The sequence below is a fragment of the Anas acuta genome, chromosome 5, assembly GCF_963932015.1.
Source record: "Anas acuta chromosome 5, bAnaAcu1.1, whole genome shotgun sequence".
Classification (NCBI taxonomy): domain Eukaryota; kingdom Metazoa; phylum Chordata; class Aves; order Anseriformes; family Anatidae; genus Anas; species Anas acuta.
In genome coordinates, this window is record NC_088983.1 from 54,239,545 (window position 1) to 54,264,703 (window position 25,159).

The 25,159-nt window shown below is 41.0% G+C and overlaps 1 protein-coding gene across 10 annotated transcripts in view; it reads left to right on the forward strand.

The window, feature by feature from the left end:
* NAV2 (neuron navigator 2) overlaps positions 1–25,159 on the forward strand; it is a 419,946-nt gene that overhangs the window by 258,431 nt on the left and 136,356 nt on the right. For 6 of the 10 annotated variants that reach the window (XM_068684879.1, XM_068684880.1, XM_068684876.1 and 3 more), the window contains 4 exons: positions 57–109; positions 14,581–14,653; positions 22,577–22,850; positions 24,166–24,234. In XM_068684879.1, coding sequence (XP_068540980.1) covers positions 57–109; positions 14,581–14,653; positions 22,577–22,850; positions 24,166–24,234 — 469 coding nt within the window. Of the gene's footprint in view, positions 1–56; positions 110–14,580; positions 14,654–14,792; positions 14,815–22,576; positions 22,851–24,165; positions 24,235–25,159 lie in introns of those variants that run through there. The other 4 variants (XM_068684882.1, XM_068684888.1, XM_068684877.1 and 1 more) reach the window with 2 other exon arrangements.

A 25,159-nucleotide genomic window follows, 5' to 3' on the forward strand; every position in this document is an offset into this window, starting at 1 on the left:
TGATGTCCTTGGTATAGTTTGTGCTTTATTTTTTATTTTTATTTTTGATTTTTCAGCAAATGAAAAGATTGAAGACATCAATGGATGCCCAAAAAATAGATCGCAAATGGTAAGTAGTAAAGTGGTTTGTTGTTTGCATGTATGTGGCTTAGTATTGAGTAAGCTTTTGCCACTTAAATGCTTGGGACTTCTAATAACAATTCTGAACTAGTTTCTCACAGTAGTAGAAGTTCATGTGTAATCTGAAGAACATGAATACTAAAAGTCTTTGTCCCACTCTCCTGTACAGGCTTTGAAATAGGCCTAATTGTTTGGCATATACTTACAGTGGATATTGTTATTGGTACTTTATTGGGGGTTGAAATCAGATGATCTTTAAGGTCCCTTCTGTTACAAACCATTCTATGATTCTCTTTTATATTTCTGAAATATCACGTAGTTAAAGAGAAATATACAAAACTAAAATGTTGGTCCTTGATACATGTAGACAATAGTATTGTAAAAGTAGAGTTTTATTTTAAAGTTGGATTAAGAGTTTCTACGTTCTTTGAAAAGGAACAAAATAGATTAGCAGAACACACTAAATGGGGGGGGAAAAGTCAAACTGCAAACTACAAGGACTTTTTTATGTAAGTTGTTTTTGACTGATGAGTTTTGATTTGTAAAATATCTAGGTTTGTGTCTTGCTTGTAAATAACATTTGAATGGAAAAAAAAAGAAAGAAGATAGTACAATAACCTTAAAAGAGTATAGTACCTTGAGAGTATGTTTGCCTTGCGGATCAGTGAAACTAAAATTATAGGCATAACTTTACTAAGCAAGTAAGTAGTAAAAAACTGATTTTTACAATGCCTCTTAGGCAGGAGGGTTTCAAATTTGTCATTTGAAAGAAGGTTATTGTTTATCTTGAGGAAAAAAAACTCATTTCACAATAAATATTCTAAAATCTCCCGTTTGCATTGTAAATGCTCGCTTTGGGACACCAGAGCATTTTTTCAGTCTATGAAGCTATGTTAATGTTTTTCATTTTTATGGCTCTCTTCCCAACTGTCCCCACCTCCCAGACCGTAACTTGAGTACAGCTACTCACGTAGCTGAGCAAGTAAGATTAAAGATTTGACAAGAGTTTGCTATCTGAAGTCAGGAGCAATGCTGCGTTCCGCTCTTCTGTTTGGGCTTTTTGTTTTTTCTTGGAAGTTATCAATCTTGCTCAAACCCACGGAGCAAGCACTCCTTAAAAAGAAAGCCATCTGAAAGATTTATCGCTGCTACTTTTTACTGCTTTGAAGAGACTGGTTGCTATTCTTGCTGTATCCACAGCAGCTGTCTGGAGCATAAATAATTGAGGAAATTTTGACAATTACTATAATGTTCCACAAATGCATTGTAAGAACTGAATTTCATTGAGGACTGGAGTATAAAACAGAGCCCATAATGTCGTAGCCAAGTTGCTTAAAGTCACTGTTCTCCATAAAGGAACAACATTGTTCTGTTTTATAGTCTGATGCATGCTGTAGGTTGCTTTTAGAAGACAGATCTGGATATAAAAGCATGCAGAGGGTGTGTGCTGCGTCAGGAGTTATGAAGAGCGTTGGCAAGAAGTGTTTGCTCTGCACTTCCTCCTCTTAGGCTCTAATTTTGTTCCGGTCCCTGGTTCAGGAGGGTGGGGTGAGTAGGGCTGGCCGTTCTGTGTCACCCTGCTCGTGAGACCGAGCCCATTAATCATCGCCAGGCATCCCCAGTGGTTTTCCTCACATAAAAGCAAGGATTATGCATATAGCTTGCTTTTGCAGGAGCGTGCGTGTTTGCCGAGCTGTTTAGCACCTCACAATGAAGAATATTGAGGCAAGAATAGAAATTTCTTCATGGAGGTTGTGCTCACACAGTTGCTGGTGGCGTTTGAGGAGACGGCCCTTTTCCAGGTTTCCTGCACTCTGGGGACAATGTATACGTTACACTGCTTGTTAGGCATGGCAGTCTTCATCCTTAGCATTTCAGGGCGCTTTTCCTCTTAATATAGCTCACGTGCCTGAACAGCCATCTTCCAGAGTGTGGGCCCTGTTGCGTGTGTGTCTGATACTTCTGTACAGAGGTGACATCTGGTCATACTTCTTAAAATGAATAATTTTCAAACCCATATCTACACTGTAGCATCTGTAAGCTGGGCATCACAGTGGAGTAGATGAAATAAATAAATAAAGGCACCATAAATGACACTATGCTGATTAATAGAAATAAAGCACAGCTTAACAGGAAGCCTCCTGCCATCATCTTTCCCCCTTGGGCAGCAACCTGCTTTGTAGGCTCACCATGCCATGGGCAGAGAGACGTGAGAAATGAATTAAGAAGAGCTGGCTCAGGTGTGGCCAGATGTGTCAGCCTGGAAAGCTGGAGCGGATCTGTGCCTGCCCCAGCCCTTAGGAGTGTGTGAACACGAGGGAATTTGCTTCCGTGTGGTGCGATCCTAAGCCAGCAAAGCCCACCAAACCTTAGAGAGCTGAACCCGGAGCCAGAGCAGGTCTCTTTGCATCGCTGTTCCCATTGCTACACAATGTTGGAAAGCATCGTACAGATTTGTCCAGATTGAGCATTAGATACAGTTCGGGTCTGTCAGGCTCGAAGGCAGTGCTGCTAAGCCTTGTCAGATTAAGTTCAGTACTGCAGAACCATTTGGGACCATCGGTGTCTATCAGCCTCACCCCAGAAATGACATGACAAAGGCCACAGCTAACCCCATGAAAAGCCCCCTAGGTGAGAACCTCTCCCCTGTTCTCTTCTTCTCTGGGTTTCTCTGTTCTTGGGAGCATCTGTCTTCTTTTGCTCCAGATAACAGTTGACTGTTTCCAATATATAATCTCTTATAGTCAGTTCTATATCTTTTCCTCTGCAAAATAACTTTTTTTTTTTCCTTTCAAACCCCTATATTTTTGTACTGTAGATGCTTCTCTAAACAAAAGCCTGTAATTGGGGTGATTAGTTCCAGCTGGCATGCAGAAAGTCTTGTGGTTAATGGAGGATGTAGTAGCATGGAGTGTAGGCTCTGGGGCCAAGAAAATTTGGAGATGATCAGCAGAATTGTATTTAGGTTTTTGGAACGAAGTACAAGAAAATATTGGCGTAGTTCTTGAGAACTGAGGGAGGGAGGGTAAAACAAGGCTGGTTTCCTCTCCTACCCACTTCCGAAAAAAGCCTGAGGTCAATAAGCATGAGTAGGGCTGTATCTTTGTTACTGTTTGGTTACAGAAAAGCAGGGATGTTTTCATTTCTAACAGTCAGTTTGCCTCTTGTTTTGGGATGGTATTTGAGCTCAACGTTTGACATCCTGCAGTATTTGGGCAATATAGGAGGTGCTGCATGCTACCTTACCTTGTAGGTAGTGCAGATAATTCCTATTCATGTGAGTACCTCAGTGAGTACTATTACAAAGGGGTTCGTATCACTTCAATTTGTAAAAATGATTCTTGTTTTATCAATAACATCAATATGTTTGGGGTACTTCTATATACTCCTTTTATACTTTCTTTTTAATATACTTTTTATACTATTTTTTTATACTTTATCATAATTACTTTATCAGCAAACAGGTAGAGTATGTAAGGGATTTCTTTTACACAGATACCAAGTCTGGCTTTAATGGGAGCCTGCAGAAATCCTGCTCTGTAGGTGCTGTGTTTTCCCAGGGAGGACATGCGTTTTGTAAAATGTTTGCAGCTTTTGAAGGAAGTTTCACTGCAATTCCTTTAGCACAGCGTGATAACCGAGCACATTATTATCCTGAGTATTAATGTGTACTTCTTGCTTAGCACTGCAAGGAGGGGGAGAGAGAGGTAGTTGTGTTACCTGCTGCATACAAGTGATAAATCGTAACAGATGAGGTAACAGGAAAGATGAAATGATACGAGACATTTGAAAGATGTGAGATCTGTGGAGAGCAAGGTAAAAGAAAAAGATCTGTATCATCTAAAATAAAAGAGACTGGGGAGAGTGCTGAGTAAAGAAAGCTAATTTTTCGAACATGGATTGGAAGACATAGCAGAGAGGAAATGCTTGGAAGTGAAGAGGTATGTTGGCAGGCAGAGGCGACAACTGAAGGTGGGACTGGAAGAAAAGATTAAAAAAAAAAAAAGGCAGCAGCAATTTTTCTTCTAGGGAAGGTAGAGTTTTTTTTTTTTTTTTTTTTTTTTTCATCCTGAATATAAAACTAAGAAATATTGAATGTAGCAGTAGAAAGAGATAAGAGATACCTGTATTATTTAAGAAAAAAAAAAATGAGAAAAGGCTGATGAGAAAATGAAAGTTTTTTTAATGGGAGAAGTGATAGGGTGTCACCCGTACTACTGGAGTTTGAAGGAGTTGAGTGATAGCAGAGCTGTCATGCTGAAGGGAGAAGAATGGGGGAATCTGTAGGTGGATAGAGGAACTCTCTCATGGTTTCATGCAAAGCCTGGGGAAGTTGTGGGACACCCAAGAAGGCAAGAATTTGGACAAACAGGCATGAATATAGGGTGAACCAACACCACAGTTCCTTCCTATAAACAGGGTAGGAAATAACTGTGGTTTTCATGTCGGTTTGTGGTAGGGTTTTATTATTTTTAAGGATGATCGCTTTGTGTATGTATGTAAGTATCTGTGTTATCAAGTAACAGAGAGAAGTTTTTTTGTGTGCATGTGTCTTGACCAGAAGTTTTTGCAGAACCATTACTTTCTGATACAGACATCAAGTTGTACTAGTAAAATGCTCAGTCTTTCTGCTGCTGTCTTGCAAACGTGAAGAGTCCTGTACTGCAATGTAGGCCAGAGCCTCCGATTCTTCCCAAGGACTTTAAGAAATTCAAGATGAAGACCCTTATTTTCAATACATTCCCTTTTGCAAGGAAACATCACTCCAGTAATGGCAATTTGACTGCTATTTTAGTTTTTGACTGATTACTTGCATTGTGAAAAAGAGCTGTTCTGCAGTGTGTTTTGGACATCCCAAGCCAAACAGCAGCCTGTATGAGAACTCATCAGCCTGGCAGGGTCCCTGTTTATAAGCATGCAGTGCAGTAAGTTTTAATTTCATTGCTAAAGTCAATTTGTTCACTTGTCTCCTCCATGTGATCTGTGCCAGATTCACTTTTTTTTTTTTTTTTTTTAAAGAAAGCACAAAAAAGCTTCCCCCTTTTCATGACAGATGCTGAAATCTTCATGATAACGGGTGTATGGCGTATGCTGTACATATTTGTGTTCTTAATGGATGGTTTAATGAATGGAAATAACAAATATGAATGGTGGTGTGATGTGGCATATATGTAATGGGTACACCTGAATACACCTGAATGAGCTGGTTGGCAGGAGTACTGTGAGCTGAAACTGTCTGCCTCGCTTGAGCAGCTCCCTGTGTGTATAACATCCACTAGGTGGGTGAGCTGATGCTTTTTGTACAAATAGCTATAAACAACTGCTGCAACAATCACAGCTAAAGTATTCTTAGTCATCTGGATTTTTCTCGTGGAAATTATTATTGTCAGTTTTAGAAACCTCCTTTTCAGAAGGGGACGCCTGGCGTGTTATTCTTTGATCTTCCAGACCTGGCATCCTCTCCAGCCTGCTCCTCTGAACAAAGGCAAGTTGATAGCACCAGCATGGTCCAAACGTTGCCGCAGCCAGCCACAGTAACTGTGTGAGGGCGCTGCCCCAAAGCCCTGCAGCTCACTGGGGTAGAAACCTGGCTGCCCGGCCACTCGGTCCCCGCAGCCTGCTGGCCGGGAATGCGCTGCTAAATCAGGGCAGCAGCTCCTCAGGAAGGATCAGAAGCATCACAAGCATTTTTTTCCCCCCTTTGCAAATTCCTGCTGTAGGATTTTTTGGAAACACGTCCCTGCGGTTAAATATAGCCGTGTATTTTCAAGTAATGCTTCTCCATGGTTGATCTGAAAATGTAATAAAGGGAAATGTTTGTGTCTGCTGTTTGCCCGGCTTTACTCGGGGAGTTTGTGCCTTATGGTCAGCGTGTGTTTACAGGTTTAATCTGTTGAATTTTACTAGTGACAAACGGGTATCTTTTGGCCCTGACCTGCAGCGTTTTTCCTTGTGGCTGAATGTTAGTTTGAAAGGAAGACATCAGCTGGAGCTGTGCCAGCCTGCCCAGCGGCAGACAGCAGCTTCGCTCCTAGAGCTGCTTGTGGAGGCATGTGGCCAAGCGTGCAAGTTAGGAGTGTGGAGCACTGCATTTTCCCTAAGCTTCCTGTGTTGCTTTTTACCATGTATGAACCTAAAGTACAGTTTTTCCTCTATAGAGGAGGCATTTCCTCCCTGCTGGGAACCTCGCATGGCGCTCCTTCCTTCCCCTCCTCTGTAAAGACAACAGAGTCAGGCTTTTGCATGTTGTCACGTAGAAAATAATGATTTACTACAGAGGTGATTTGACAGGTTGCTTGTATTTAGATGTCCTTTCTTACTTTCTAATGAGTGTTGCCCTTAGGTAACATTCATTTAATTGTATTTTTTTCCAGACGCCTGGACTGTTGTTGTTATGCTATTATGCTTACCAAAACTCTTCTGCATGTGGAGACAGGAGATAAGACATGACATGCGTACTGTTCTACCCATTTAGTGGATGTATATGGCACCTTTGGAGATGCTGCTAATCACAATCTGTCATTCCTATCAGGGACTGTCTTCATGGTTCCTTGTAGTTCGCTCTAATTTTGCGCCTTATGGAGTGATGCTAGAACTTAGATGTCACTCTGCAAAAATGTTAGGCCCATAAGCAACAGGGAATTGACTTCAAAAAGTAATTTTAAAGGAAAAAATGGAAAATAAGAGGTTAACTATAAAGGCGTAGTTAGATTTTATTTGATTGCTTATTTCACTGTTAATTTAAGCCAAAATCTGACCTCTTGAATACCTGTGTTTCTATGCCCCTTGTGGATTAGATAGATGAAACAGCAAATACGTGAAGGGGCCAGAGTCATTCCATGTCAGTATGTGAAGATCTCTGTCCGTATGTGCTGATGTCTTTCACTTGAATATTTACACATAAGACTGGAAAAATAGTAATACATATCCAGAGCACCTTATCTGTTGGCTTTTTGAAGGAGTATTTTTATGTTTGACCTGCCTGAGGACAAGCCCAGCAGTAATGTTTAGCTAAATGGTTGTGTTGGAGAGCTGCTGTAGAAGATATAACCTAGGATCCAGGTGCAAGGCAGGAGGGAGCACAAGTGTGGTGGTGTCCCAGACCAGAACAAGTCAGGAGCAGGTGAAGCTGTGACCTTCAGGCACGAGGATGTCCATCAGCCACGGCGGAGAGCACGCACTGCCTGGGAACAGGCTGTGGCAGCAGCTCTCTTCCCAGGGCTCTTTTTTTAGGAAAGAACAACTGTCCATGGCCATGCTGCAACAGCTCCTTCAAATGACACAGCTATGAGATGATCATTATGTTGTTATGTTTTGTTTTTTTTAAACTGTATTTGAAAAATGAAACCAGGACATATGCTGGTGTTCTGCAATCCCACTTGTAGTAATTGAGAATCTGTAACTTGTGTTACTTAAAATTAATTCTGGCTGGTGGGTTGCTTTATTATTATAAATAATCATTTAATTAGTAGGATAGTCCAAATGAAACTTTTTTTTTTTTTTTTTTGGAGGCAAAAGCTCCGTTTGTGTATTTTTTTGCAACATGAGTTTAAGTTCTGGGTTACTGCTGCAAATTCAAGCTAATAGTCTTCAACCATTGGGCTAGTGTTTCTGAAAATACAACACAGCATACGAAGGCCTATGCTTACAGTAAGGAGTAGTTTTAGCATCAGTCATTCCTTTAAGCATTTATGCTCTTAAAAATATTGTTTAGTATAGCATTCAAGGATGTTTTGGGTAGAACCGAATACATTAGATGGACTGGAGATATCCTCCCTGCTTGGGGACCTGGCTCTTGACAGGGCTGTCAAAAGCCTTGCTTTCCATGCTTCCACACACAAGCGAGCAGCAGAAAGACCAGATTAGCTTGGCAGGACTTCTGAGTTGCATGGGATTTCCTAAAACCATTCCAGTAAAAGTGTCCTTTGAGATGAGAAATGTGGACATCATCAACTGGAGCTTTCTCTGTGGTGCTTCCTGCACGCATTTCTGTTCGTAGTAGGTGTGTTGTGAGTGCAGCTGTGGATATGCTTTTGGAAAAGGAAAATTCAGTGTGGACAGGGATTTCATACCACGTAAGTACTATAGGAACCAGGTGGGTGCCTCGTGTAGCGTGTCTCCAGGTTTTGTGCATTTTATGGTACTTATGCTAGGAACGCTGATATAAGCCCCCCAGCAGAAGAGGTCTCAGAGGTCTTGATTTGTACAACGCAACATAAAGGGGAGAAATACTTTTTGTCCCATTATTCCCTCTTAGGAAGAGCTGAGGTACAGGTATATTTTGACTAGAATAAATACCAATGAAAATGTATTTTAAGCTAAGCAATAGTAATTAGTGTTTGTATTTTTCTTAGGAAAAAGGAGTTTGCAGTTTTTCTTTGGTATTTCTTATATATACATATGTTTAGGAAACAGTGTAAAAGGAGTATCAGACGTTATCTGAGGGTGGAAAAAGAACAAAAGTCCATGAATGTAAGAATTGTCAATGTAATGACTTAAGATTTAGCAGCTCTTCATAAATTTCATGCTATAACAATATTAAGCATAGAAGCTTGATCTGAAAATACAGACAGGGAGCACATTCAGAAACAGCTTGGTGGAAACAGCTCGTGTTTGGCTCTTTACTTGTTTTCTACGTTGTATGAGAAGTCTGCTGTCATATTGCATAAGAGCTGATGAAGCTATAAAATTTCACATGAAATCAATCTTCATTTTCTTGCTTTGAAAACTAATACACTGGCCAGAACGTGGAGCCTGAGGTCGAATGGCAAGTCCTGTTCTGAATATAAGTGGTGGTTTTTCTGGATGAACTCAAGCTCCACATTTATCACTGTAAAAGCTGGGAGCAGAGGTCTTGCATCACAACACAAGAAACATCCCGTGGCTTCCAAGGGAAGGAACCTACAAGAAGCTTAACTCCGGTTGTTTGAGAAAAACATCTGTATCTGTCAAAAGGGCAGCGCTGTTTATAATTTACCCTGCTCTGTTTGACTTGGCAGACTTGAACATACAGCTTTAGGTGTAGACACTTCCATATTCAAGTCTTTGTGTAACAATCCGTGTTCAGCATATATCAGTGCCCATGTTGGGTCTCCAAGCTACAGAACGATGATATTTGTGGCTGGATTTTTTGTTTGTTCCTGCAATGCTCTCTTCCTATACAGGCTGGGACATATTTGCTAGGCCATTTTCTTTCTAGCACTGACAAGAATAGAAGTAGAAATTGCTATTATATGACAAGTGCAAAAACATCTGCGGGTGTTGTGGCCAGCACTGCCAGAAATACACAATTACTGTAAGGTACATTGGAAAATAGAGGGAAAACTGACTCATGTGCCCAGGAAAGTAATGGTGCAGTGAGAATTAAATAAATGTAGTTGTTAAATTTGGGTGTATTGAAGTGTTATAGATGCTAGGAAAGAATGAGGAGCGTGCAGGTCTGGTGGGAATGAAAACAACCATGCAGAGGGATGTACTTGTTATAATGTACTTAGAAATCAATAAAGACGTGTGACCACGAGCGTTTAATGCTGCTTTTCCAGCCAGAGGCTGGTGTAACAGAGAAACTCCTGCTTCCACTGCCTGCTCTGCTGCTGGAAAGTTACGTCCACGCATGACTTCTTCGCCGAGCTGCCTTCTGCTCCCAGCTTTCCGGGTAGCAAATGCCACCCAGGGACTCACGTTACGAGGGAGTTTTCAGGCAGCTGACAAAGCGTTCATTTTGCTTCTGCATGTATGAGAATGGCAGTTGTGACACCTCGACTTCTGTTCAGGCATGAGATGAATTCTGTGAGGTTTTATTTTTTGATACAATCTCCTAATTAAATGGAAGCTGTCTTAAGTATCATAGCAAAATGACAAATGTGGATAACGAATGCTTGTAAAGCAGCAGCTTGGGCTGGCAATAGGAAAGATGATCACCGAGGAACTCAACTGTAACTCTTTTCTTTGGATGAACTGCCCTTTTTCTTTCAATTATCTTGTGTAGCAAGCAGAACAAATAACGTGCTTTAATAGCTAGCTTAAACAGCCTGGGGGGAGCTGGGGACATCTAAAGCTGTTTGTGAGGAGTCGGACCACAGGCGGTCCTCTGGGGGTGTCGAGTCCTAGGCGGTGGACAGCGTGAGCTTCCCAGCTTGAGCATCCTCTGGTGATGGCCGGCTTGGAGAAGGGACAGCCCCTGGAGGTGGGCAGTGGAGTTTGGGGACGTCTTGGAATAAGTACCCGTTGTGTTGGGTGCAGAACTGATAATGCACTTTGGTAGATGGCTCTATCGCGAACAGTTCGTACGCAGCAGTTTGAAACCACAAATTCATGAGATGCTTTGGGCAAGGAAGCCTAAGCAGGCATGGCTCAGTTTCGAACTCTCCCGGCAATGTGTCTGAGTAAGGTGAAGGCTGTGGATGTCTGATCCTGGTTTGCCTTTTTCTTTTACGTAGCTTTCCCCTGTTTTGGGTAGGTGGGAAATGAGGGACGTCCAACTCCCATCTTCCCGGCTTTGCTTCTGCCGTGTTAAATGCTTGCTGGCAAAGCAAATGAGAAGGCAGAAGAGTCAGCCAGAAATTGTAGCTCCCAGTATTAAAGAAAATATGTGCTCCCCTTTGGCAAATCCACAGTCTTTTCACACTGGCTTGAAGGGTTTAAACAGTATGCAGGCTTGCCCGAGCAAGGGCCCTTACAGTCCCAACAATAACTTGCTGTTGAATAATGTAATTTCAAGGGGACCACTGTACTTCATGTCAGAAGTCACAATGCAGGGCAGATGGATCTCTACTGAGCTGAGATGGAACCAGAAACTTCACTTCTGTCAGGGGTGTATCCACCAAAGCGGTCCAATTACCACGCTGCCATTTCAGAGGAACTAAGTATCTCCAACACCTTACGGAATAGTGGATCTTTCTCCATCAAATGCTATTTGCAGATTACAAATGGTTAGTTCTTATATTAAGACACCAGGAGCTAGAGATAGTCCTTCCTTGGAACTCTTGTAGGTAAAATTAATTAAATATTGCACTGTTGGAAACTTGTCTTTAAACAAGCAAAATGATTTCCAATGCATTGCGCTAACTGTTCAGATAAGGAGATAAACCAAGTTTAGGGCTCTTCACTCAGGCCACTGGCAACAAAACACTATTCACTTAAGCCACTTTGCAAGACTTCAGTAGTTTTCTTACCTTCAGTTTTTACAACAAGAAAAATGGGTAATTGCTTCTCTTACACATCCCAACAGCACTGTTTCCATTCTTCCAGCTCTGGGATGCAGAAGACTGCTCCCTGCTAAAGCATTTGGCACTTCGGCCTCTTAGGAGACTCCACAGAGCCAAGTGGAGTGCGAGTCCTCCACTGGAACTGGATGGCAGTCGCAAATCATTTTTGTGTGGGACAGCACGCCAGCCAGTCATTGTGTGGGAAGTGCTTTGAATTCCCACCAGCACTAAATGTTAATAATTTCATGCTTTCTGCCTTTCTTTTTCTTCTTGAATTTCTCCACATTTCTTTGTTTTCCTTATTGAGCTCTATTTTTTTTTTCCTTCCAAATCAATTAATTACATTCCTATCATTCTGCCATATGATGCTGTTGGTCCCGCAGATGATATTGCATAAATGTTAACCGAATGAGTGCTGTGTTTTTATCTCTCAGTTCTGTTGTTTTAGTGAATTCCTTAGACATGCGATGCTATATATCCACATAGGATCCTTATCTTAACAGTTTAATTTCTTGTGTAAGAGGTCTGCTTTTGCAAGCCTATTATTACACTTTATTTCATCAGGTTGGTTTCTAAGTACTGAAATAGGATATTTTCCTGTTTCCATAAGATTTTTTCTTAGCAGTTCCTGACCATAACACATTATGATTTTTGATAGCCCACTTCCTGTAATCTTTTTCTCTGCGTTTTTATACTGCTCTGTTTTTTCCCCTGGTTCTTGCCCTGTATCCATGGAGCACCGCAAAGCCTCGATCTCTCTCAGCACTCAGCCAGGCATCGCAGGCGGTGCAGCAGGGTGCCCTGCATGCCCCATGACAAGGATTGCGTGGCCCAGCTCTCTTCTCCTGTGTTATGAACACGCTCAAGTCATTGTGCTCTCTGGGGGAGTCAGCCGTCAGCCTGGGAGCAGGAGCCATATCACGTCATTAGGTGACTAAAAAGGCTTGGTGAAAACTGTGGCTTTGTCCCAGGGAAGAGGTTGCAATAATTTCACAGGGCGCTCCTTGAATCTGAGCCAGGTCTGCAATGAGCATGAGGTCAGGAGGTCTGCAAGGACTCCTGTATGGCACCAGAAATAGGGGCGTGGGTGGGGATCTAGCTAGTTGCCCTAGTTGCCCAGAAGTCAGTCTTGATCCTGTGGTCACTTGGACCTAACGGAGAATTGGAGCAACGGTGAAGGACCTGGGAGGAGAAGCAAAGCAGTTTAGGGCTCTGTGGACTGCAAGAGCTCCTGTGGAGTTTCTACAGCTGCAGATCTGGAGTTGAGATGAGATAGCACTCATCTTTACTCATTAACCAAAATAACCCTCCTGGCTAGGAGGGGAGAAGTCTACCCAGGGTTGTGGAAGGCTGGACGTGTTCTTGGTAAAGACCAAAGTCATTATAAGCATGGGTGGTAGAAATGAGTAAGAAGATGGATGCTTTTGTGTGGTGTTTATTCTAGAAAAGGTGAACTTCGGCTTTCTGGTCCCAGGTCACCTCAATAAAAGAGTTGTGTTGAAAACCTGAAAGGGTCGTTGAACGCTGAGGAAGGAAACTAAAACAGATTGACTGCCGCAGCATATTGAACTGTGGATAAATGAACCTTTGGACCCTACATCCTGCTGTAAGCTTTCAGACCTGAGCACTGCAGGCAATTTGGCAAATCTATTTCCAAAGTCTATCCAAAACTTCTACCAATCTCATCCTCTCACAGTGTTTTAACTCTTGCAATCCCAGTTATGTAATGCCAATTCCTTTTTTTTTTTTTTTTCCCCTTGATAGCAGAGAATGTTTTTAATGTTACATTTACAGACAGTAAATGAAACTGCCTTGACAGAAATCCATACTGGGGGTTTTCTGACAGCTTTCCTTGTAGGCTTTTTTATAAGTATATAACTTTGAGAAGGACATGAAATGCAGGTCAGGTGCTGGGAGTGCAGCCTCTCAAGTGCTTTAAGCCCTCATTTTTATATTTGTTCAAGGGTAGGCAGGAGCTGATCTAGAAGGTGAATCTTTCACGTTCTTTTTTTGGCTGTGTCCAAACTTCACAGAAGAAAGGTACTTACGTGATAGCAAGTGTGGTGACTGGGGTCTGTTTTCCTTACCTATGAAGCAGAAGAAGTGTTTGAGATGTTATGGAGCCTAATTCATGTTTGCAAGATGTTCAAACATGCAGACACTACTTGATCACTTCCCAATTGCCCTGACACAAGCAAAAATTGTTTAGTGGCATTATCTGGAAGTCTTCTCTGTAACTATTCATGTATTATGTGATATATCCTAAAATATTGTAGAGTTTGGTTTTGCCTTCCTTTTTTTTTTTTTTTTGTGTGTGTGTGTTTGTGTCTGTGTCTTTGTTTTGTTGTTTCTGTTTGAATTTTGTTTGAAGGTTTTAGAGGTGTCTAAGGTTTGGCTTGTGTGTAGAAATGCTTTGTAGGCATCTGAATATGACAGCAGACCTTTGGTGGGAGATTGGTGGGAATGTAGGCACAAAGCTACAGCTAGATCTCTACTGTGACATTGAGTTATGAGGGGTAAATGCCAAACTCTCCCAACCTTTCTGGAGTTCACTTCGTTGGGTAGGATTCAAATCTAGTCTGTAGGTGGCAATTGTAGTCACTGGCGTTCAGAACTGTTGTGTATATCCCGTCAGGTCAAAATCCATTTTATCCCATGCTATGTAGTACAGTTAGTTGTACCATCTCTCTGAAGGACAGGATTTACCCCACAGTGAGATACTGGGGTTGTCTGTCATTTCTGACATGCGGAGAATGCCGTGAGTAAACATATTTTGGATTCCAGCTGGGGTTTCCAGTTACAGTTTTTATATTTGACTGCTTTTGTGGCTGGAAACTTTTGCCAGCTGTCAACTTAAGAGCAAGTGGCAATCTGCCTTCTCAAGCAAATGTGGCCTCCATGTTTATTTTCAGTTTCACGTTTGTTATACTCATTGTAGGTTAAAAATCCTGGCATAACATCCTTGACCCTTCAGTAAGATATGGAGTCATCATCTTTCATGGTGCGAGTATGAAATAACTTGCTTCACACAAGTACAAATAGCAGAGAGTCCAGACCCACATAGTAATCAATTTGGGACCGTACTAACTTAGGAGGCTTCATTTTGTTTTGGTTTCCGCGTAATGAGCAAAGGGACTTTTTATGTGATACAAAGACTGAGTGCAATAAAGTGTGGCGGGAGATTAAAGTAAACAATTATTACAATGCATATTCTTTTGTGTCTCCTTTTTTTTTTGTTGTTGTTCTTGAATAGATTGAAAACATAGATGCATGCCTGAGTTTCTTGGCTGCTAAGGGGATTAACATACAGGGGCTGTCAGCAGAAGGTGAGTCAATTGGTTGTTTAAGATTTCATTTTAAACGAGGAACTTGAATTGCTGCTTGTGATTGTAACCCGCACGTCCTGTGTAATGGAAAATTAATGTAATATGAATAATATAAGCTGTTGATGGTCTTCACTCCTTTTTTCCCCCTCTCAGCATGAAAGGTAGGTAAAATAGATACGTAATCTCCGCACGGCTGACTTGTAAAAATAATTATTCTAATTCAGTAACGTCTTGGTTTATGTCTGTTAAAAAAGAGATTTTTCATCTAAGTCGTATAATTGGTACACGGGTTAGAGTGTAGCTTTTATGGATATTTAATAACTGTTGCGGGCTGCTTGTCTGTTGAGAGAAAAGGTATTTAGTTCCTCTTTCTTCAGTTATTTTGTTGTCGGAAAAAAGATTCTGCTTTTTTAGATTTAGATTTCTAAAAAGTGTGATTCCAAGTGTAAGAAGAAAAAAAGGGGGGAAAAAAAAGAGTATTGACCTTGAGTTAATCACTTAGCTTATAAATAGCACCAGAATTTCCTAAAAGCTGAACATGACTCAGTGCAGAATACTCCTTTTTTGCCAGTGCATGATATGTGTCGGGACGTATGGTGCTCAGAAGCTGTTTAACTGCTGTCTTATTAAAAGATCAAACAGATTTTCCTAATCCTCATCACCAGCTTTCACCTCCGCTTTCATTTAAATATGCTGGAAAAGCATTTGGGTTCAGAAGCTGTTTAGACAAACTTTGAATGTTTTATTACATGACACCTTCTTCAGCATTTCACAGAACAAATAGTTGGATGTGTGGCATCAGGTGAGACCTGAAGTTAGATCTGGTGAGTAAGTCTCGTTGCAAGCTTAGTTTTGAGGGGATTACATTGTCAAATCATGAATGTACTTTTACTTCTGTGTGAACAATTTAATTGCCTGCATATGTAAAGCCATGTTTTCTTCCTCTGAGTGAATTCTGTCGCTCAAACAAAAGAGGCAAGAAAGGATGTGTAGGTGTGGTGGGCTGACCCCAGCCCACAGCCAGCAGCTGCTCGCTCACTCCCCCACGTTCCCAGCAGGACCAGGCAGAGAATAGGAAGGGCTAAAGTGAAAAAACGTGTGGGTCAAGATAAAGATAGTGAAATAAGTGAAGGAAAGAGGAAGAAAAAAACAAAAGCGATGCAACGGCAGTCACCCACTGCGACCTCCAACAAGGAGACAGATGCCCTGCCACCTTCTGAGCAATGGCCATGTCCCCGGTACCTAGCCCCCGTTTTACTGCCAAGCATGACGTTATGTCGCAAGGAATATCCCTCTGGTCACCTGGGGCCAGCTGTCCACGTTGTGTCCCTTCCTGACTTCTTGTCCCCCCCCCAGCCTACTTGAGGCTATAAAAAGAGGGAGCCTTGTCACTGTGCGAGTACTGCTCAGCAACAGCAAAAGCACTGGTTTAGCCACAAAGCCAGAACACAGCACGAGCTACTCTGAAGAACATGAGCTCCACCCCAGCCAGACTCAGTACAGCAGGCGAGGTAACGCATCGTGTTAAAATAGTTGGTGTAAATGGGAAAAATAAGTAAAATTTAATTTGTGTCCAAAACCACGTCTTGGATTTTTATAGATAGTCTAAGATCTTCTGTCTGTAAACCTTGCCTATATCCTTATACATGTACAATCACAAATGCAATGCACCTTTGCTCTTTTAAAAATGAAAGAAAAAAGGAAGGATGAATGATAGTCTTTCATGTCACGTGAAGCCACAAAGTTTTTGAAGAGACCGCCAAGTCTTCCCTGTGGGAAGAGAAAATGTTTCCTCTCTTGTCCTTGGCTGTGCTACTGTCAGTGCCCCCCAAAGTCTGTGAGCTGTCGTGGACATGGGGTTAAGGATTTTAGACCTAGTGAGCACAGCGTGGAGGGGGAGCGATGATAACCTCATGCTGCCGCAGCTGTCTCAGGCCCTCAAGGAAATGCTGGCTGACCGCAGTTAAACTTTAAGCCCTGGCACCGAGGTGGGACTGCGCAGGACCTCACTCCATGCCACCCTCAGGGGCTGGAACAGACACTGCTGAATCACAAAGCCATTTGTTTTAATTTCTGTCTAGGTGGAGCAGAATGTGACTTCTTTTTTTAGTGTTGAGGTGTTGCCACCCATACGTGTATTACGCATTTGCTGGATGCAGAGGATAGGAATTGCCCCTTACCGAGCAAAGTCTCTTTATTCATAAATAACAGGTGCTTTTTTGCACCCCAAAATTTAAATAAATAGTAGGTAGTGGTGCTGGAATGTATTTAGCATTAGCCCTTTTTATATCAAAACATTTTTATAGTCAGTTTGGTGTTGGCAAATTGCTGCTTCCACCTCTGTTCCACAAAATGTATTTTTAAGCAGCTGAAAAAATCATTTGCACCAATACTGAATTGAGAGTTAATATTGTTCTATTTAGTTTAGCGCTATTTTATCTTGAGTATGTTTTTTTTCCGTTCTTTATTAATCTGTGAGCTGCCTGCTTTCAGGTTATGATAGGAAGTGTCAGCGGAAACAAACTTTCCCTTACTGACTGTGAATGATGTTTATGAAACATATTGCAGATAACCACTGTGGATGAAGTGAATGGTGAAACCACCATGTACCCAAGTCTTACATGTGTACGTTACCTTTCAAAAGTACTCCCAAAATATTTTGTTTAAAATAAAATTATAACAAAATTAAATATTTTAAAAAATGTTCACGAAAAATTACAACTAAAACTTGCATTTTGGCAATTTGCAAAATAGTTTCAGTAATTCCTTGCTGTCCTCTAAGGGAAGCCCCCTACATCATCCTGGAGTATGAGATTCTACAAGTTACTTTAACATGTATATTTTAAATGTAACTTCACAAAGCTTGTGACAGTTCATAAGCAAGGAAAACAAAGTAGTGGGTATTCAGTACATTTTTTCCTAACCTGATATTATGACAACTAGTAGGAGAAGGGCTGGCTGGAAGTTAGCTGTCCTTTTCTATAGCTTATCCTTCAGCTGGGTTAGAACACCCATAACAAATCTTTTCCTCCTTTTCAGCCCAAGTACCACCTGCATTATATGCCTAAATAGCTCAGTTACAATCAGGATTCTCATGTCAAGAAAATAAGGTGTGAGCTAAAATTTCTAAACATAGAAAGTTTGTTTACTGAGAAATGATTCAACAGAAAATGCAGGTCTGAGTCCATAATAAAAGCCAACTTTAACCTGGATGCGATATGTAAACACTGTAAAAATGTAACATATTTCATATTATTTACCTGTCTTGCAGCAATGCAAAATCTAAGAATACCAGATGAGTTGGTGAGAAAACAGCGTGCAAAATTGAGAGTGTAGTGTTCACACTGGGGAGGGGAAGGCATGTTTCATGTTCATAGCTTTCCTGCCAAATCACAAGTCAGACTCAGCAGCACACAGGTTATCCCATAGTTTCTGCAGATTTCATATCTTTTTTTCTTTCATGCTGTCGCATTTTCTAGGAATTAACATATTAAATCAAATGGAAGGTAAGAAGAGACCAGTAATACCTGCTGAAGGAGAACATTTACTGGCTTTGCAACTAACATATAAAAAAAAAAAAAAAAAAAAGACTGCTAAAGAGAGGGGAGAGAAGGAACATTTTATATTAAATGAAGCTAAAAGACTTGAATTCAACTAGAAATTAAGCTTCTGTTCTGAGAGACCATCCTTAGTTGTGCTGTGGAAGAAGGGGAGAACCCACCTGGAGAACACAGAATCACTTAAAATTAAGAGTGTTGTAACCAAGCAAGCAAGCTCGTGTTTCTGCACAAGTTGCCAAGACCTGTTAGGTCAACTGCAAATAATTGTGTTTACTCCGCTGGCAGAGCCTCATCTAGGAGGAAGTAAGAGATTGTGATTGCTTCCAAATGGAAATAAACATTAAAGCCTCTCCCGAGTTGCTTGAGAATATGCATTTTTCAATAGTGCAGCCTTAGTACGGAGGGAAGTTGATAATGTATCCAAACTAGAATTTGGATAAATCCTGAATACTGAAATAATTTGGGACTTCATGTGTAATACCCTTCCAGTATAAAAAAAAAAAAACAACAAAAATCCTGCTTAAATGTGTGACACAGGCTTTTATGGATTGCTGTATGTGAACTTTTATGGATTTAGGCAGTGAAGATGCTTAAGGATCTGAATTCTCTGATGATGACCATAGAGATAGGCCCCCTTCTTCAGCAACATGGAGCCACCGAAGTCTTCCCTTCTCAAAGATTTTAAACTGTCACATCTCTATTTGTAGCTCCTAAAGAAAAGTATGGAGATGCCAGTTCTCTTCTTCTTGCTGCTGCTTTTACTGTCTGTCCATACCCACGCTCTTACTTTTTTCCACAGCTGGGTTTTAGGCTCCTGGAGCTGCAGCTGCCCAGCTAAGCATGCCATCCTTCACAGGCTGTTTCCTCACTGCCAAGATTTTGAAGATTACGGAGAACATAAATGTGCAGTAGAAACTGAATTCAGAGATAGCAGCTGCACCTCCTCTGGGTAACAGATTAGCTGGATAACGATCAGCTGAGCAAATCATGAAACCATAAAGCGATGAAAGGAAACCTCTTACTAGACTTTGGAACCACTGCTATCGAACTTAGACTTTTGCTTCTGAAATGACGTCTGTGCTTCTGTAGGTAAATGGGTTTCAGCGTACACGCTCTGCAGTCTTGCTGTAAATCCATTTTAGTTCCTTTCCAGTATCGAGGTGGAATTTTGATTTCTGTAGCACAAATGCCCCACAAAGCTGTTTTGGACATACCTGAGAGGAGGGTGTGTGCACTTACCAAGTTGGCAGATTTTGATTCTACCACATGGAGACTGTGTGTTGTTAGAATCTCTTCAGTCTGACAAATTCTTTATTTTTTGGCATAAAAAAATGCATGCAGACAAAGCAGGGAAAAGACATAATACCTTTTTTAATTTTGCTGTCCTGTTTCTACAAAACTCCCAATGTTGTTTATATTCAGATCACATTCCTCAGTGGAGTCTACAAAGTTCATCCCAGCACTCTTCTGGTAGCTTTTATCCCTAAAGTCAGCTTAGAGCCAGTCAGCTTTGAGCTGTGTGGTGGCTGAAGTTGAGTCTATCTGTACCTCAGATATATCCAGGATTAACTGTGAGGTACACGTACTTCTCAGAATTTTGCCTTGAATTCAGACCTGCTTTTGGCTCTTTCCCTCCACTGCCATCATTCATTATGGACAGAATTTCCTGCTTTTTACATTTTTTTTCTTTTGTTTAGCAGACCATTGGGTCTCACTTGTTGAAGAAGGGGTGATGGGGACTGCATGCAGAACTCAATGGCCAACTATAAGAGGCTTGCACAGAGCGACAGACACACGCATCCACTATCCCTAGGCATGAAAATTACGTATATGTGACAGCCCCATTTTCTGGCAGGAGCTCTGCAAGCTATGGAATATGCAGTGGTTCTTCATTTGTACTCCTAGCTGATTTGGCTAACTATTCTCCATGTAAACTAGCTGAACTAGCGCCACATGCTTTACAAAATCAGACACAAAATAAGCTCTTGACTAAATAAGAGCGGTAGGCCATTTCAGTTGTTCTCCCTTGGTTTGCTTTGATCTCTCTTTTGTATATAATTAGTTTATGATTTGCGGAAATTTCATTTGCAAGTGTTCGAGGGATCAGATAAGGGCTTTTCTCTACTAATCTGTCCAACAGACCTTTCTTTTCTTTACTTTTTCCTTGTTTCACAAGGTATTTTTGTATTGATATTTTTTTTCTATTTCCACAAAGACCAATGTATTTTTGTGCAGAAAGAGATGATCGGCAAGCTGTAATTATGGCTGTAGGTGAAACAAGCAGCAGCAGAGCCATTACAGCATGGAAATTCCCAAAGGGTGGATTCGTGTGGATTCACTTAAAACCAAATTCCAGACTCTTTTCAAATATCTCAAGTGTCTGAAATATACAAAACCGGTTTGGGGCTGCAGATTTAAAGTGAGTGGGTGACGTGCTTGCCCTTACCTGGGTGGCTGCTCTTATTTGAGCTGCCCGTGGCCAGGAGGGGAGGTAAGGCAGGAGAGGCCGGGCAGACGGGCAGGGTGCCATGGGGTTGAAGTGCTCTTCCCGTGCGAAGGGCAGGGGCGAGCTGCCAGGTGAATTACCTCAGTCTGTTTTTAAGATAAGGGAAACAGAACTACCTCTAAAAGTCCCGTCTGAAATATTGCACTTAAAACCCAGAGGGAAAGAGGCTGCTTCTTCTGAACCTTACTAAATTGTTTTTTGTCACCTTAAGCACTTCAGAAGCAGGTTTCTCTTCTGGTTATGACAGAAGACTCACATCCACAAAAGTCAACAGGTTTTAGGTGGGGTTATTGTTTTAATTGCTTCTCACTTCACATTGAAATCAGGGCCTTGTTTTCAATTGCGTGTCGCTTTGCTAAGTTTAAACATGTAGACTCACATTTCTTTTATCTCCTGGCCGTGATTTCTTTTATCTTCTGGCCCGTGTTTGTGCAGTTAAGCTTCCCAGTGCCTCTGGGGCTGTTTAGTTATGCTTCGGCCTGTGATTAAGTGATACTTTCCTTACAATTCCCATGAGTAAATCCAGTTCTTTGCTAGAGATAAGGAAATCCTTTTTACCGTTCTTTTGTGTCTTTTGTGTCTATTTTGCTTTATTGTCTGCTTCCATCCAGTATCCTCCCTAGCCAAACACAGGCAGATTAGACAAGGAAAGAGCCTCACGTAAAGGGTGATGGGGGAGACTGGGTTTGTGGCCTGACGCTGCGTGGGGGCAGGAGTAGACTGGAAAAGGGAGCAACACGCAGGGTTCACTGGGATCCTGCTGTCCAGGAAGAGGCTAAAGTTGGCTAAGAGAACAAAGGAAGGCAGAGGATGACAACTCTGGGCCCTGGGATTGGTAATCATTTAAGCAAGAGAACAGGGCCCTGGTGGGATAGAGCCTTCTAGAGGGGCCAGCCTGCGGGGAAGGAAATCGAGTCAGAGGAGAGGAGAGGAGTGCCCTGGGTCTGAATAATGACCAGGACTGCTTAGATAAGGTCTCAGGGTGACTGAGGACATGAATATGGGCCCAGACAAAATTAAGGAAGAAAGTAAATTAGATCAGCTGCTAGGAAGAAGAGGTAGATTGAGACTTAGCTAGGGAAGGAGACCGAAGTTGGATGCTTGTATAGGAAGGGAAGCAAACATTAATACGTGAGCTTGATATTTGCTGAGCAAAGGGCTTGTGGTTAAGAACAGAGCCTTGCTACATAGCAAAAATGAGCAATGCACTGAGAAGAGTGACTGGGAGAGGGAATAAAGGATAGAGCCGGGCCTGTGAGTTTATTCATTCACTGTCAACCTACTTTTAAGTACCTTGGGTATCCATTCTGTATCAGCTTGTGATAGTATCCAATTAGCGATTATCTGTTCTAATACAGCAGTCTTGCACAATAATCATGTTTTCTAGTGTATAACTTGCACCAGATCTTCTTAATGGAAATGATTAGTCTGATATTCCAGAAATGATACAATGCAGCATGATAACTGAGTAGTTTCTTCTCTTCATTCAAATTTGGGACTGAAATTATTTACAGCATGATGTTATTAATGCATTTGTTGCTGTGTTGTTGTTGTTTTTTTTTTATTGTTGTTGTCTTTTGTTTGTTTTAGTTACTTAAGTTTAAAGGAACTGTTTAAAGGAATTATCTTTCTAAGCACACTAACGTTAACACAAAATAGCAGAAATGGAAGACATCTGTTGCAGTCACTGCAGGGGAAAACTAATGTATATGTAGTTGGTGCTCACTGGTAATCAGCTGTAATATCTATGAGATTTGCAGAAAGTCTGTCATGTCTTAAAGGAAACGAGTTCAGATGGTGTTAAGACTGCACTGTTAAAAAGAAACAACCGAGTGACTTTTGAATATTGCTTTACAGAAATCAGGAATGGGAATCTAAAGGCCATCTTGGGCCTTTTCTTCAGTTTGTCTCGATACAAGCAACAGCAACAGCAGCCACAGAAACAGCAACCACAACACCATCCATCCCAGCAACCTCCCCCATTGTCCCAGCAAACAGGGCCTCCATCTCAGTGCCAGGTCGGGCTACAGCAACAGCAGCAACAGGTGCCAGCTTCACTCCAAACTCAGTGCCAACAGCCCCAGCAAGCTGCACAGCATCAGTTAAAAGCACAACCAGAAATGCAGTCAAGGTGGGAAATTTTCCTTTTTTTTTTTTTTTTTTCATTGTTTGTTTGTTTTTCTTCTTCTTAAAGGTCTTCAAGAGTCAAAGAATCCGCTTTCTTTAGTTCTACTCCAGAATAAAGTCAGTGTTGGAAATTGAGTGCTGGGTAGCAATTGACTTCACACCTTTGGTAATCAAAGCACATGCTTAAATATATTCTCCATGCTAAAAGTACTTGGTTCAATGAATGCAGAATGCTTGCAAGACCACCATATTTTATAAGGATATTTTTCTCAGTATTCCTTTTGCTTCCTTCTACTTTCAAAACATATATACATGTATCCTTGCTATTACAGAGTGTATACTACAGACATGTGAAGACCAATTGCCGTCCTCACTAAGACATGGAAGATTCTCATAATTGTAGAGGAAATAGAGCTTATCACAACTAGTGATGGTCAAAATCAAATCTAAGATTATTGGTCAACAAAAATAAGTTGATGGCTTAAATGAAAAAAATGTTCACTGTTGGTGTTTATTGGGACTCCTAGATCATAGTATAGGTAACAGAGGGGGGTCTTTGTGTCTTGAGGGTCTTTTATCCTACAGGTGCTCTTTCTGGGTTAGCATAAAAGCCATTGATGAAGGCAATACCAGTGTGAATATATTTACAGCCTTCTGCTTATCTGACCATTCCCGTTAAGGGGATGAACATTTTAGTGGGAATCAGTGGGCAGGAAGAAAGGCTGAAGTCATATTTGCTACGTTTTTTAGTGAAAGCTTATTTGTTTCAAAATATCACAGGTTAAGGCTGACTGGTGTTAAGGTAACACATACTGAGATGAACACTAAGTGCTGCTTTATGTGGGATATAGAGAATTTAAGTGAGGTCTTCTAAGAGAAACACTACTCTGAGCTCATTTTGTTTTGCTTATGTTTTTCTTAATGAACCATGCTCATCTTAGATGGAAAGATTAGATTTAAAAATAACCAACCTTGAGGTGTTAAATGTCATAATGTGTATATATGTGTATATATACACATACATTTGCACTTAGTATATAATAAGCTGAAATTGCTCAGATGCTGCAGAAAACTATATATAATAACAAGCTGAGGAGCTGAAGGGTAATACAATGTGACTTTGCGTGCAAAATTGCATCTTCATTACTTTATAAAAATTGATTTTGACCTGAAGTTGTAGTTAGGCAAGAAGCTTTCTTTCCTTTGAAATTTATAAAAGCTCCTTATTCCTTTAAGCTAGTTACTAAATTCAGTGGCATAAAAACCAAAAACTTTCTGTGCTCAATGATGTCTTCCACTTTTTCTTCCCTGTTGTACAGTGCATCTCCCAGGGACTCATCTCAAAGCAAAATCATCCGATTCACTCTTGGTCAGAAAAAGTCTTCTAGGTTAGCATTTCTTCATCTTCTGCAAAGCATGAATAATCCTTTTGCAATATTTTTGGATGCATGCGTAGGGTTCATGCTGAATATATTTACCTCCTTGTTTGTAACCAGGCATCTTAAAAGCAGCTGAAACGTGCAAGTATTGGACCAATTTTAACTTTTTTTTTTTTTTCCAAGGTGTGGAATGCATTTTGGCCCACAAGAAAATAATTTTGTCCTTACGAGCTTTTGTTTTTGAGAACAAAACATGGTTCTGGGAGTGCTCTCCCCACTTTCCCCGTCTGTATTACTTGTATTTAGATCTGTATTATTGAAACTACCAGCATCAGGCTAGTGCTGTCCCAGCTAGTAAGTGGAGCATAGCCAACACACGCCATGTGAGCTGAAACAGCATTGTGTGGGTGTTTCCATCGGAGCTCCTGCACTCCCCAGTGTTCTGAAACTGAGAATATCTGATCTCCCTGAAAATGATTAATAGGTATTTCAACCTACTTTTTGTCCTGAATCCCAGCTTGGTTTGCATGCCAGCCCCTATGGCCATCTCATCTCAGCACTCATAAGGATTGCTGTAAGTGTTGCTAATGTAGTTATTAATCTTAACTTTGCCTTTTATTACAATTATATATAAAAATGTTTTATGAGGATGTTTTATAGAGTGGTACATTATTAAACTATTCTGTATGATTTTTGCTAAGCTGGTGTACCATTATTTATGACTGTATTCAGCTTGGCAAGTTTCTATAGATTGTTAGCTATGTATAATTTGGATTTATTTCTCCCGTCTTACTTCTTTTATGACAACAGTGAAGGTCTGCACCATAACCCCTTTTAAAATGTTCCCTGTTTCCTTTTCATGTTCTCTCTTGATCATGATCATGGCTTGACAGTTCATAGTTGCTTAGAAGAGATGCTGAAGAGTAGTAACAGA